The following is a 15,631-nucleotide window of genomic DNA, read 5'->3' on the forward strand; positions in this document are numbered from 1 at the left end:
TTCAAGATGTTGCCGCTCTATTACTAGCGAGCATAGTTATTTGCATTTTGCAGATGGAAAAACTGAGGCTGTGTGTACACTGCAAGGTGATATATAAAATTAATGGATTTATCCAAATAGTTCTTGCTCACAAACACTAGAGCTGAAATATTTGTGCAACTGAAGCAGAAAGGAGAAGAAGGCTTTGCTCATAGAATTAGTGCCCTAGTGAAAAGCCTCAACTGGACAGAACAAAGGCGACCCACAGAATCCTTCTTTGATTTATTTCATTGCTTTGGAAGCACAAAATAAGTCACATGGAGAAAGTTTTAGCCCAAACATTTTCTAATGATGAGAAATCATGTTACATAAGATAAGGTTATCACACAACTTAATGAGAGATTCAACAGTGTTCACTAGAAACTACACCAGCATCAACACAACAAAATGTATTTGTCCAGACAGTGCAGCAAATGCTTCATGAATGTGTGATGTGTTCTGGGTTCAAGAGTTCAGCAGTAGGTGAGACTCAAATGTAAAGCAGGAGGAGGAGGAGCTGGGAGATTGAGCACAGCTACTTGAGAGTGAAGCATCCCAGGTTAATGGGAAAAGCGTATTTGAAGACTAGGACATTGTCCATAAGAACCCACGGGGTCTGTGGGGATGGTAGAGAAGGCAGGACCAGAGTCTGGCACTGAGTAAGAGAGCCACCATATGTTCAAAGCTATGCATTTCCAATGTTCACATCACTCAGGCCAAGGGAGAGAGAGAGGCTTATCAAATTAATTTGTTTGAACATGTCACCTCATCCAGGACCAAAGCAAATGTGACCATAGGTCTGCTATTGATTGCTGACAACCCAGATGACATTCACGTGCATGACACAGGACAGCCCTTCAAGAAATCCTGTTCACACTGAATCTCAAGAGAGTGAGGGGAAATTTGTACAGGGATAACTTTGAATCCAGCCATGGTTGAATTTAAAATGAGATTATTTACAAAATAGGTGCTTTAATAAGTTTTATGAGCTATGTGTTCCTAGCACACCTCTTATTGATGGCTGAAAACCTGCATCCAGCACATTTGAGAATTGATCTATGTGTCCCATACGTCTAGGCACACCCGCCTCTGCTCTCCCGAGTTACAGAAGAGATGGGTGTTTAACAGGCACCCATGTCTATACATCATCAAAATTCTTTTGAATGCTCTGAATGAAGAAGCAAAGAATTCAATGAGATTAAAATAGAAAGCTGATCTAGATAGCATAGAGGGATAAGTCAAAGAACAGTTGAGCAGTTTTCTGGAGACCTGGCATAGCTTGAGACCTGGAGGATAAAGAGAGTAAAGATGTTGCCAGACAGAGAGGACAGCCTGTGGGCAGCTCAAAAATAGGACAGATGTGTGATGTGTTCAGTTCAAAGCTCTGAAAGGCTGCTGCTGTACCCTGGTGGAGGATGACCTGGGGAGGTGGTCAGAGCCTGGACCACATGCGGTCCTCATCCTGAAAGTGCTGGCAGCCAGTGAATCCTTCCAGCAGGGGACGAGTAGGCCTGCCTGGGGAGATGTGTCTCCCAGGAGAGTGGACCTCCTGGGGAGCAACAAGGCCAGCCAGGACATGGTCTCACGGCTGGGATTAGAGGCAATGGTGACCAAGGCGTGAGAAGCAGCAGTAGTGATGGACAGGCAGGCAAGTGAGAGCAAGCTTTCAGAGCAGGATTGCGTTGGCCTGTTGATGAGTTGGACCTGGCAATGTTGTGAGGGAAAGTGGCAACTTTCAACAGGGGCTAAACTGGTGGTGTCCTCGAGTTTTTCTTGAGAGACACAGACTGTGGGAAAGGGCAGAGTTTGAACATGTGAAGTTGGAGATACTTGTGAGATGGAAGGCACTGGAGCCAGGCAAGCAATGAGATAAAGGGACCTGGGCTCAGAGCAGAGATTCCACACCGTGTGGGAGCCGTGAGCTCGTCAGTTCTCCTTCATTCCATGTATTGAGTGACACACCAGGAAAACCTACAGAGCAGAGGAAGAGACCCAGCACTGAGTCTGAGAAACCCCAGCACGTGGAGATGGCGAGTCAGGGAAGGAAAAGATTGGAACAAGTGGACCAGAGGGAGTTGCCAGAAAGAAAAACAAAAAGTGTGTGTGTGATTAAAAAAAAAAAAAAAAAACAAACTTCTAAGACAGGACAGTGGTTCATCATGGAGTGGCCAAGTGCTAAATGCTGCTGAGACTCAGGACAGTAGGCGAGTTGCCACTGCAGCAACATGGAGTTTGATGACCGACACCTGCGGTTGGAGTGGAGCAGAGACAGTGGAAACCAGACTGGAGAGGATGGGAGCAAAAAAGTGAACATTGACATGTAGGTGACTTTCTAGAAGTTTGTGAAGTATAGAGAGGAGAGCTAGAGGAAGAGAAGGTGGCATGGAAGGGACTGTGTATCTGTGTGTGTGTGTGAGAGAGAGAGAGAGAGAGAGAGTGTGTTTCACACTGGATGCCCTGGCACGTGCATTTGTGCTTGGAGAATCCAGTAACAGCCCAGTTAAATCGCCCCTTTTCCTGATGAGGTCATGTTAGCCTGATCAAAATGTGGACCAGTCAGGCAAGAAGTCCCCCATGGGTGTGTGACGTGCTCAGCAGAGGGAAGAAGATGTGCAGATCCGATGGTCTTCAGCTAATATCTCAGAAGGCACTTCTGAAACCTTTAGTAGGTACACTTGTGTTCATTAAAAGCTACTTCTCTGACACCTAGGCCCAATCTTCAGTTATCAAATCCATATCTTACCTTGATTTTCATTCCAAGAAACTGAACTGGTAGCAGATAGTTCCTCAGAGCTCTCTTTTACAGCCCTCCACAGCAAGCCACACTATCCCCATCAGTGTTTTCTATCATGTGCATCCATAAGACCCACAGGCAAGGCAACTATCCTAAAACCTTCCTCCCACCTCCCCACCTACAACCAACCTGAGACTTCCTAGCAGTCTCACCAAAGGCCTCCCTCAGAGATCACCTCATAGCACCATGACAAAAATCCCTAGTCTGAACCCTAAATCAGCCCCAATTCTGAACTCCTCTGTCCGTACACTATTTGGATGTCATTGCCAGGTGCCAATCTTTTCTCACAGTGGACCTCATAGCAGAAGGGAGATCGTATATACATGTAGACCATTCCATGAGGGAGCCTCAGTCTTCCTGTGTTACTGGCTTTTAAACAGTAATCTAAAATCCTCTGCCTTGCAAGCCTTTGATTTAGAGGATAGGAAATCTTAATTACTATTCTTCTTTCATATCATTGTTGACACAAAACATGCTATAATCAAACAAACAAACTTCTAATGCAATCAGTGCAGTGTAATCTTGTGATTATCAAGCCTGGCCTGGATTCAGGAATAGAGCTCTATTTCTAACCTTGCCCTTGACTCACACAATGACCTTGGAGGAGTTACTGTGCCTCAGATTTTTTCATCTGTAAAATACCCACTTCCTAACTTGGAGGATGAACTTGATAATGTCTGTAAAATACTTGGAGCATTATCACATGTCATTCTTACTAGAATCCTGTCAACGTGTATGAATAGAAAGTGTGAAAAGTAGTCTGAGAGTAAACTTGGAATATTATTGGCTTAAAAGAAGTCAGATATATTTGTGTCTGTGCTGACAATGTGAACGGCCCTAAAAAAACTGTGTTGACTAACCCTACTTATTTCTGGTTGTGCTTCGATCTCACTTTGAATGTTAACTCTAAACCGCTAACCTGTTTCTTTCCCTTTATCCACTTTTTCCACCCACCATTGCATGACATCAGGGTCAGTTTTGTGCATGACACCCGCTACCAGTATTGGTAGGTTTCAACCTTTTTTTATTTGTCTTTTATATGATGTACAGTACCTTCACTTGCTTGAATTTTATGTCAGAGATGGTAGAAATGCTTAGGAAATAGTAAATCTGAAGGCTTATTTGGCTTTAGAGTTAATGTAGACGTTTTTTAAATATGTATTATTTAAGAAAATAATGATTTAAATGTGACCTCTTGTGTTAGAACCAATCACTCCAAAGGCCTGAAACCACAAGTACGAGTGTGCTTTTTTAATGATTTATGTTTTGTTTCTCTTTATAGTTTATCTGGTATAGCATAAGAAAAACAGAGAGGCAGGCTAATTTCATCAATGTTTTAAAGTTCATAGTGGTGTGCCTTTATCTCCTCTTTGCTGTGTGTTAGAGTTATCAGAGTTTCCCAGAAGAATTTATTTTTTAAAAAATTTATTCATGGATGTATTTTGAAATCAAATGCCTAAACCGCCTGCTTGATGATCTTTCATGTTAATTGACTTGTGATGATATTCTGTACCTCCACATTCCCTTAGATTAAATTAAATTTTAAAAGTAGATAGCTCCCTTTACACCTTTGAATGCCTTAGTACAAAAATCCGTCTTGAGGACAGGTGGATTATTTCCACTCACAGTCCAGAAAAACAAACATCGGCAAAATATGGCTCTTTCAACGTAACTGTGAATTTATAACTAAGAATTTATATCGAGGCCATGACTTTGCCTCTGTCGTTTATTGATCAAAACAGTATACAATCCACAATCCAGTTTACATGGGCAATGCCAAATGGAAAAAAAAATTAATTAACTCCAAAGAATACCCTTATCCAAAACCAAGTCTGAATATTGAGCCTTCGATGTTATAGGATTTGTGATGATTCTGTGTTTGATAATCATACATTCTTACCTCATTGGATATTACTTCTCGAATATTTAGAAACAGCCATTAAATCACTTCCACTCTGTAGTATGAACTGGGAATGGATCTATTGTTAGAAATCAAATGTTTATAAATACATCAACCAAAGTAATCAGCTTTGGCCTTTCTGGGAATCACTGATTTTGTTTTAAAACTTCCTTTAATTGTACTTGTAATAAGCTATTTTCCCTTTTTTATTTCTCTCCCATGCTTCCTTGCTTTGCATTGTGATTGCATGCCATCTGCTGGTTTAACCCATGATGGCTTGCTGCTCTGATATTCACCATGCCAAAACCACTTCTATTACCATAATGCTACACCCTCCTGTTCATTGCTCCCATGGTTCCCCTCCTGAAAGTACCCATGATGCACAGCGCTACGTCCGCCACTGTCTCTGCAGCAACAACTCCTGCAACAAGTGTCCCCTTCGCAGCAACAGCCACAGCCAATCAGGTTTGCTCCTTTTAAAGCTTTCTTTCACAAATCCCGAACTCTAAATGAGTGCTGATATTTAAAAAAAAAATTCTCGGTGAGAATTTTTTTTTCATGTTTATCCATCAAATTTTATTTTTTAATTAGTTTATAGCAAGCATTGACGGACAGGTTGCACTTATTTAGAGTTAACATTTACTGCCAATAATGATGTAGCTATGTTTTGTGTTGCACTGTTTGTTTTCGTACCTAATATTGTGTAATTAACCTGACAGGCTTAAATTCCTTTTAGTACAGCATTCATTATCCAGTGGTTTGTGAATTGCCACACAAAAACGGTAGACGCACACCCTCAGGTGCTTCAAAAATGGCTCTATTTTGATTCGATTTGTTCAGACCCTACCATCTGGGGTGGAGGAAAAAAAAAATTCTCCTCTTAGAAAAGTCTCCCCTTTATCATGAATGTTAAATTTGAGGTCTGAATAATTCTTATCAACGTCTGACCTTGGTCATCGGTCTAGAAACTCACTCCTCCCCACTTGACAATCCATTTGGATCCTGGAGTAAGAGCCACACCCTATTGGAAGAAGAGCACCTGCCACTGGTTCACAAAGGCTGGATATAACTGATTAGGAGAGTTTAACTCTGTTGGTTTGAGTGCATGAGCCAGCCGACCACTTTCTGTGGTCCCCAGCTGGCTGTATCTCCGACCCTACCACACATGGGCTCCTGGTCACCAGGAGACAGTGTGACGTGACCCGGCATAAACTCTCACCCTGCCTAGAAAAACACTTTATTGCGCATGCCCTCCCTTCATTGAAGAACAATTTTGGTTTTTTGTTTGGTTTTGTGTTTTGTTTTGTTTTGTTTTTTTAAAATAAAATCAACTGTGCTATTAAGGATGGAAAAGGACATACGACGAGTAGGCAGGAGGGGAGGGCCAGGCTAATAGGAGCAATGGTAAGTGGAGCCCTGAGAGCCACCACCAGGGCACCAAGGGCCCATCCAGGCTGCGTCCTGCAGGCTGGAAGGGCTGCCTCATGCTGGAGAGGATCTGGGACCCCAGTGCTCTGGGTTTCATCCTAAAAAGAGAGGTGGAAGGCAGGAATGAAAGTCAAAGCCTGTGGCAGTCCCACGCTGCCCTCACATTGCAGTCAAGCAGGAGAGATGGAGGCGCAAGGGAGGCCCAGGGGGCGGCACAGGGGCAGGTACAAACCTTGTGACAGTCCTTCAGCTCTCCACTTGCACCTCAGAATGCCAGCTGTCCCTTGAGGAAGACCAGCTCCGCTTCCAAACCAGTAGAACAAAGAGCAGCAAATCCGTTTCCTTAGTTGGGAAGATTTCTGTTTTAAAATTCAGGGGATGGGAGAAGTAGAGGAGACCCTGGCAGCCGTCCATTGTTAGGGTCAAGCAGGTCTTTTCTTGGGCCCCTTTTAGGGAAGCTGGACACTTGCTTCTTTTAAAGCTACATCTTGCCTTCTCTGACCACATTTACATTTTTTTGGACCCAACTTGTATTACACAGTTCCATCCTAAGGAAACAGGTTTGAAGTACAATACTGAAGTAGTGTTTGCTACTGCAAAATTTTGACTTTTATGGCAAGTTGACTATTTTGACTCTTAAAGATCTTTTCTAGGAAAAGAGGCCAAGATAAGGAAATACTTTGGAGTTTCAGGATAAATTATATATTATAAATATAGGGCCATGTGTTGCATGTATGATTTGTAGTCTGATGATTTGTTTGCCTTGTTTTATGGAAAAAAAGACATAAAGAGATTGAGACATGTGTAGATTTGTATATGTGTAATGAGATGGGGTGGGAAGCCTGTGGACTATTAGAAGCTAAAATGTATTGTTTTAAAGCAAGGTGTGATTGGTAGAGGAACTAATAAGTTTACTTCCAATTTAATCAAAGAATCATAATTAAAGGAATACTCACTAGCTTCAAGATTACTAGATTCTTGGTTTTGTAGTTTGTCAGATGTGATAGTTGCTGTTCAATTGTGTGTAAATGATGAAGTGAAATCCTTTAGCAATTTTGTGTGTGTGCATGTGTGTGTGTGTGCACACACACTAGGGATTAAACCCCGGGCCTTGCACATGCCAGGCAAGTGCTCTACCTCTGAGCTACCTCCACAGACCTTCTTTTTCAATTTTATTTTTGAGACAGGGTCTCACTAAATTACCCAGGGTGGCCTCAAATCTGTGATCCTCCTGCCTCAGCCTCCCAAGTAGCTGTGATTTCAGGCGTGTGTCCCCCCATCTTTAGCGATTCTTGATGAGGCTCTGCTTACACATGAAAACCACAGAAAAATATATCATTGTAAACATAAATTCTCAGATATGATATTCCTTATGTATTTTTCAACAAGTTTCAAAGAGCAAAACACCTACAAAAAGAGCTTAGACATTCTCTTAGCACCTAAGAATAGGAAACTGAGATTGTTAATGACTGTGAAATATCAAGTTATCATCTTGTTAAGATTTTACTCTTTAAACTCAAAGCAAGCCAGGTCCATGTGATTACAGATGTCTTTTAAACATAATGAACCTCAGATTTCTGGTGTGGGAAAGGAAGAGTAGAACCCTGTGGCCTCCGAGATTCCTGACTCCGAGATCACACAGGTAAACAAAGCAGAACGGGAGGAGGAGCCAGCCGCTGCAGAGTTCATGTGCCAATAATCACCTGCTCCTGTCCTTCCTGGAGCCATCTGTCTTTAACACGAAACGCAAGTCGATTTGGACCTTTTTTCAGTTAATTTGGCCGATTCAGATTGTCATTGAGTATTTCAAATCTCTTAGGTACCTGTAAGTAGATACAGGCCATTCACAGGACAAAGAAGCTGGACTAACACCTCCCGTGTCCTGTGATCTTTCTATGTCACCCCTTAGTGAGCCACAAGGAAGGGCCAATCCATAAGTCCCATCCTCAGGTCAGATCACCTTTTGTGGATGGTAAAACTGAAACAGAGGTCAACTACATTAACTCAAATGGCACAGAAAGGGTCTTGCCGGAGCCTAAGCAATCTGGCTCCAAGGTCTTGCTCTTAACCACCATGGTCTACTGTCTCGCTCTATGATAATAAATACATAACCCCAAATAAAATGTCAAGTGAGACTTGAAAGCAACGAACTCCATTACTCTTTGGGAAAATGAAGTAGCCTTGCTCATGCAGCTCAAACTAAGGAACAGCAAAACTGGGGAGATTAACGGAATTTAAGCAGGTCTGCCAGCTGGTTATGTAATAGTCAGGTCAGGTTTAAAAACCGTAGAGTTGACCCCATTAATTCTATGTGATATTATAGTCAGTGAAAACTACCAATAATTCCTAGAGAAGAAAAAGCGAATTAGTCATTAATCTTGGTGAAGCAGATTCATGGGTTTCTTTTGTCATAGACTCCACTCCTAGCCTCTTCCAGCTTCACACGCAGCTCAGCAATAAGCAAAATCTCAAAAGAAAATGATGATAACATGTAAATTAGTCAATTCCAGTCCACTAACAAGGGACCAGAATGTGCAAATTTGTAGATGCCTATGTTGAAACAGATTTAAGAGTGTACATGAAAAGAGATAGAGATAAACAGCTTAGTGTGTGGATTACCTAGCTTTATTCATATGATAGAAAATTTTATTTAATAAAATGAGAATGCAGATTAAAATTTCTGTAACTGGAATGATTATGCTCCAAAGTCTTGCTCTTTAACCACCATGGTCTACTGTCTCTCTCCATGATTATAAATGCATAACCCCAAATAAAATGCCTTTGTATTTTTTTATTCAAGAATTATTCTCCCTTTTTAAAGCAGAGGTAGAAAATAATTTCCAAATTAATGTATTTTAAGTTTTATCTTCCTTGTGTATATACAGAGGTTATACAGTTCCTCTAGTAACATCCTGAAAGATCCAATTAAAATAGAGGCTGTTCTCTGAGTCTTCCGGGAACCCCCTGCCTCATCTAAAAATGCTTTTTCTACCCTCTGAATTCTGTGACTTTGGATATCTCTAAAGCATCATCAAGAGATAAAAGGAAGGCAAGTGCTGTGGGGGAGGGCAGAGTGTACCAGGAGAACCAGTGATTTGATGGTGCAGAGTACAGCTTTCAGGAGTGACTGGCTCTAGGTACCGTAGACTCCTGAATGCCAGGCTAAAGGGTTTGGCCCCTGTTTGGCTGCCGAAGGGTTTTCAAGCCATAATAGTGATGGAAATAGTATCTTAGAAGACAGAGCAGATGGATCTGAGGCAGGAGCATCTGCAGAGACCATTAAGTGATTTTAACAAGAACCTGAGCCAGGGCAGTGGTAGCTGGCAAGTGGCCCGCTCTGTCTTGCCTTTGCCCATTGACACAGGGAGTGTTACTTTTAGCCCAAGAGGAATATAGAAAGATTTCAGACTGTGACAGAACCTGTCCAAAGAAATGTCAGGTGGCAAAAAGACAGATGCAGATGGACTGAAAGGTAGACTACCAGAAGTTGCTTCTTGGAACCTGAACTCAGCTGATCCCAGGACTTTGTGGGTGGCCTCTCTGGTCAGATGTCTCCCATATGCTCACCTTGACAGGTGGCTTCCCACTGCCTATCTGGATGCTACCAAAGTTCAAAGCCTCCAGGCCTGTGCTTGAAAGAAAGTCTCTTTAGATGTGGAGAGAGTCCACGCTGTCCATGTCTGTATGACAGCTCTGTGGACAGTGAGGACAGTGTCCATCTAGGTCATCCTGATTTGAGTCCATACTAGGAAGAAAAACTCTAACAGGTTGGAGATGAGAGATCTTTCTGGAGCACCCCCAAGCAGTGCCTTAAAAGCTGATGAAGTCAGATGATGTGTCTGGGAATGTATTAACTGACACTTGATCACATCTCCAAAAAGTGATGCTTCATCTTAGTGATAGCCCCAAGGCCTGTCACATCTTCTGAACCCTCCTCCAAAGATCAACTCCACCAACAGAGAGTTGGCCTTAAAAACTGCTTAGAAAATTAGTTGGTAATATATCCTACATTCTATTTTTTGGAATATTTAAATATATTAGAAAATTCCATTTTCCAGGTTTGCTATAGATGATAATTTCAACAAATCTTGTTAGGAAAAAAATAAAATAATTATGTGTAATCGGAATCCAATATTATGCTTCGTCTGACCTGCTGTTGGTGACTAAAGGGCAAAGAGAAAATCTCAAAAGCTTCCCATTCCACTTCGCCCTCACTGACGCATGTCAACACAAACCTCAAAGCTACTGTGTGCACATTCTTGGCTACGTGAGTTAACCTGTGTCAGCCAGGAAATACAGAAAGGTAGGGTCATGTTTGACTTCATCTCTCTGGGATCTCAGAGTTTTATGAAATAGCTATTATTCAATGCCATCTGTTGGGACTATATTCAGACAAATGTAGGAGGCATTCAACATTCCCCGCTATTCACCACTTGACCCATTTTGGGGGTCTGTGATTGTTTCACAAGAAAAAAATCTTGGTTCTGCAGGGCCGCAGTGTGGGAGGAGTGGGCTCCTGTCAGCTCTTGTCTCCTGAAATACTCAGCCGAGTGTCTGCCCTCTCCGTGCGGATGATCAGCCTGGGAAACACGCTTTCCTCACAGTTTGCTGGCTCCTGGGAGCACAGTACAGAATGCAGCTGGGCCCCACATAGGCTGTTCTCCAAAACAGCAGATACAGCAACTGTCAGAACCCAGCCCTTGCAAAATAGCCTTCTGGGCTGAGGCATCTCGGTCAGCGTTGTATTGCCAACTTGGTTGAGACACCTTGAACTTTTTGCTTATATCCAGATTTTAGAGAAGGGGTTCAGTTTCAGGAATGGATCTGGTTGCTTCAAAGGAGGCAGACTGTCCCATCAAATATTTAATGGCAAAGACAGGATTGGGTGTGTGTGCACTTATGAGTGTGTGTGTGCACATGCACACGTGTGCACAGAATATAGGAGATTGAGACTGAAGACTATTATTTTAAAAACTATGAAAATTGCAGCATTTGGGGCTGAGGTTATGGCTTATGGCTCAGTGGTAGAGTGCTTGCCCAACATGTATGAGGCACTGGGTTTGATCGTCAGCACCACATAATAATTCAATAAATATACAGTAAAGGCACATCAACAACTGAAAAATATTTTTTAAAAACTGCAGTATTTGCACTCAGTTAATCCTACTTCCTAACCTGCTTAGCAGTTTGAGTCTAAATTCCATTGTGCAGCAGGAATAGGTTATTGGACCCACACTTGCTCCTATGGTCAAAAAAAAGAGGGGTTTTTTTGTTTTTTTTTTAAAGGTGGGGTGCTCTGCCCTTCTTAGGTGAACACAGGTGTCTGAGACCAACATAGAAGTAGATGATTTTTTTCTAAGAAGTTAGAAAATAAGGGTTCAAAAGACCTTTTATTTTTCTGTCTCAGAAGCAGCTGCCTTGCAGGTCTACCATGAGGTTCAATTAATAAATGTATTTGCAGATTCTCTAAGGAAAGACTAAGTTATGTAAGCATTGCGAGCTAGTACATTTTCATTTTTCATGAATAATTTACACCTCATGGTGAGAAGCTAGGGTAGAATTCTTTTGTATATAGCACCTAAAGACATAATATCGGTTCCAATTTTGTGCAGCTGAAGAGAAAATGTCAAGAGTCCTTCTGTGGAATTCCCCTGCCTCATGGATCGTCCTATTTATTATACCTCAAATCCCTTCCTCTTTTGCATTTTGATGGAATTGGGGGGTGGGATTTTTTTGGATCGAAAGTCACATTCCCCGTAGTATGTTGGCTTTTGTTGATGGTAGTAAAACCATGCTCCATTTCTCTAATTTTAGTTTTCCTCCTTTGAGTGGAGTGAATATGTAGTTCATCCGATGTGTGTGATTTCCAGCTTTAGATTTGTAAGGCAAGCGAGAGGCTGCAGTGCAGGAATCCGGACCCTTTTCCAGGGCTGACTGATGAGCAGGGTCTTATTCCTCACCAGGGCTGCTAGGAACAGAGGAACATGTTTTCTCTCGGTTTCTTTACCTACCCACCTCTTCCGCTGCCTTCTGCACTTCTGCCCGTGTGTCAGGGAAGGGGCCAGCTCTCCTGTGCAGGTGATGGGGAAAAGAGACACACCCAAAGGTGACTCCACTTGACAGATTCGATGCCACCCATGTCCGGCCACAGACCAGTTGGTTTAAGTCTGGCCTCTGAGCCCCTTCCCTCCAGGACTTGGCTCTAAGCAGTGACTTCCAAGGCTAGACGTGTCCAAGATTCCCCTAGTTGAGGGAGATGCTAAAGACCTTCAGGGGTTCTCTGTTCAGCCAAAGTGATATGAGTTGATCAGAGGTCAGAGCACATCATTTAGAAAATGAAAACAAAAATCAGTCCATATGCAAATGTCGCTTCATGGGAAGTAAGCTGCATTCTGGGCCTTATTCCTAAGGTAGCTAGGGATGGATCTCTGAGGTATGTGGAAACTAGATAAAGGATAGGTAAACACAGTTTGAAATTTAAAGAGCAGAGATGAGGTTGGGGTAAAAGGAAAAGGCAGCTCACACCAGCATCCTACATTGCATATGTTTTTGAATGTAACCCTATTAGGTGGGCTCTGTTTTCCCTTTTGCATGTAAAGGAACTAAAGTTTGGAATTAGTCACAGCTTTAACAAGTGGTAGAGCCTACATCTGACTTTAAGTCTGCCGTTTGTTGGCTTTCCATCAGTGTGACAAAATACTGGGGAGAAGCAACATAAAAAGAAGAAAGGTTAATTTTGGTTCATGGTTTGCAAGCTTTAGTCCATGGTCGGGTGGCCCATTTGCACTGGGGCTTGTGGCAAGGTAGCTGTCATGGCGGGAGCACATGGTAAAGGAGGCCTGTTCATCGCATGGTGACCTGGAAGTGAAAGGCAGAGAGGCAGAGCCAGGGTTGCAGTCTCCCCACCACCTAACTTCCATCCCCTGGGTTCCATCACCTCCCAGTAACACCAAGCTGAAACCCAAGTCTTTAACACCCTGGCCTTTGGGGAACATTCCAGATCCAAACTCTAACAGTCAGTGCCTCCCCCCGACCTTATTTCCCTCACAGCAGCCTGTGTGGTTTAGAAAGGAATTTCAGGATCAGTCTCGGGCTTCATCTCCTGACACATGCAGACACAGCAGCTGTGCTTACCACAGATCCAAACGGGGCACCAGGGCTCTGAGCTCAGTGGTTTGCTTTGGCCCCTGCTGCAGTGAGGGAGACAGTAGAGGTGGACGATGCAGTGGGCAGCCCCGGAAGGTGCCACTGAGAGGTGAGGAGGGGCTCAGTTCCTGAGGGCCTCCAATGGCAGCATGAGAACCAAGCAGGAAGTGTTCGGTGAGACACTTGGAAATGAGACACTCCAGGGAAGCTCTCAGCTGTCTCTTTGACCTCTTTCTCTGACGAAGTGATGAAATCAAGATTCAGAGAAAATCAGGTGTGTGTGTGTGTGTGTGTGTGTGCGCGCGCGCGTGCGGGGGGGGGGGTGTGAATAATCATGAGCCACAGAAGTCCAGAGAGGTTAAGTCTTGTCCTTTGCTCACCCCAAGGTGGCCCCTACAGCACTGGTGGATTCCAGCACCTTCCTCTTCTCCACCACAGAGCCTTCCTCTGAGATATTTCTCCCACTGACTTTAATAAAAAGAATGCTTCTTGTCTATACATCTTCACTTTGATTTGCAGGAGAACAAAAAAAGAAAACAAAATGACTTGTACTAGAACAAATTTGTTGACAAAATGTATTTTCTGACATCAGCTTATGAAAAACTATAGCTATTCTGGCAATTAGAATCCATCATGCTTCAGCATCAAGAATAATATGCTGGGCCTTTGGGTCTGTGTGTTTTGTTTTCAGTGGTCAAATGATATTACTCTAACCATCAATCCCCTTGCTCTGTAATATCACAGATCTCAGAGCTTATTTGATAAGCTTCCTGAAGTCAAATGCAGACAGTGTTCACTATTCACCACAAGACGTTTCTGGAAGGAACATCATGAAACTGATCATTATAAAATGTCACCCATTTCCCCCAGCCACAGGTGCACCAGGCATTATAGGTCTGACCCAAGACCAGCATCAACTGAATCAAGGGATTAAAGGCAGGAAGTCATAACAGCAAATTAATCCCAATCACACCACCTGTACAACAGCATCTTTAAAAAATTAAGATGCAGGTTACATCATAAATTGGAATACTAGCCCAGATGAGCAAAGTGGCTTATCTAACTCACATAAACAGCAAGGAGACCAGGTGGAGAACCCTGTTATGCATCCTGCCTAGAACAATCTTTTCCCTTTCACCAACAGCCTTAAATGATCATGGAAGGGCCCCGAGGACCTCAGAGCATGGGACAGCACAAACATAACTCAAGCCACTATGTGTCACGAAGCTTACCATGTGCCAGGCAGGGCACTCAGCCTTTTGTGTGAATTATCTCATTAAAACTCCAAATGACCCTATAAGGGATGTTATTATCCCACTCCATAGATGAGGAAACTGCAGTTAAAGAAGCAGAAAAACTCACCGAGGATCATCCTATAAAGTGGCAGGACCAGGTTCATAACTTTCTCCAAGCTCCTCATCCTTTATTTTCCCATGAGAGAAGGACCTGGAAGGTTCAGTGACTTACTCAGAGCTGACTGGGGGGTAAGAACCTCAGTCTTCTACCCTTACCCCTTCCCCACTTCTTAGGGCCTCTTTCCCTCTACCAACCATGGCTCAGCGTGACTGTGCTAACGGTACTTCCTTTTTCTTTTTTTCTTTTTTGAGCAATCAATAACTTTGCTTCCTCCTTAGAATTTAGAAAGTTTTTTTGAAGAATCAAAAAGATAGCCAGAGAAGTTCAACTTGATTCCTTCTTTTTCTCCAAGTACTTTTTTCCAGGATTAATTTCCTCACTGTTCTTCCATTAATCATTCTTTCAGTATTTGCCATTGTTACACTGAAAGGGCGAGAAGCACTTTAGTTATGAAGATTCGGGAGAGAATCCTTCATGGCGCCAATCGATTCCTATTGTTCATATTCTCTTGTTGACTCTGCGCTAACCCCTTCGACACTAAGGATGGCCTTGAACAAGGGAGGAAGTTAAAAGACAGAAATCCAAAACGTGTGCAAAGAATGCAAAGAAAAAGTTCATTATCTCCCTTTGCCTTGCACAAAGGTGTCCCAGGGTTGGTTGGGTTTTGTTTGTTTATGAAACCTAAGCTGGCAAGCCCCCCACCCAACTTCCTGCTTCTTAGATGGTCCTATGTGAATGAGGCGAAGGCTTGGAAATTGGACAGTTGTGTATAAGACAAGGCTGGACTCACAAAAGTGTCAAAAGTCATTTAGTCTAAGCACCGTAATCTAAGACTTGCTAATAAATACTATGTCTTTTCAAAATATTCACATTTTATGTCTTAGAATAGAAAATTTAAACACATATTACCATATAATAATGGTAGCATTTATTATGTGCTTCCTACCACCAGACACTCCTTAAATCCAGTATCTAATCCTTATGATGCC

The 15,631-nt window shown here is 42.7% G+C and overlaps 1 protein-coding gene across 5 annotated transcripts in view; it reads left to right on the forward strand.

Moving 5' to 3' along the window:
• Mbnl2 (muscleblind like splicing regulator 2) overlaps window positions 1–15,631 on the forward strand; it is a 150,200-nt gene that overhangs the window by 119,881 nt on the left and 14,688 nt on the right. For 2 of the 5 annotated variants that reach the window (XM_076872425.1, XM_076872427.1), the window contains one exon: window positions 5,083–5,177. The exons of the other annotated variants lie outside the window; for them this stretch is intronic. In XM_076872425.1, the coding sequence (XP_076728540.1) occupies window positions 5,083–5,177 (95 nt within the window). The remainder of the gene's footprint in view (window positions 1–5,082; window positions 5,178–15,631) is intronic. 5 annotated transcript variants of the gene reach the window in all.

Source organism: Callospermophilus lateralis, chromosome 12, assembly GCF_048772815.1.
Source record: "Callospermophilus lateralis isolate mCalLat2 chromosome 12, mCalLat2.hap1, whole genome shotgun sequence".
In the NCBI taxonomy this organism is placed as follows: Eukaryota; Metazoa; Chordata; class Mammalia; order Rodentia; family Sciuridae; genus Callospermophilus; species Callospermophilus lateralis.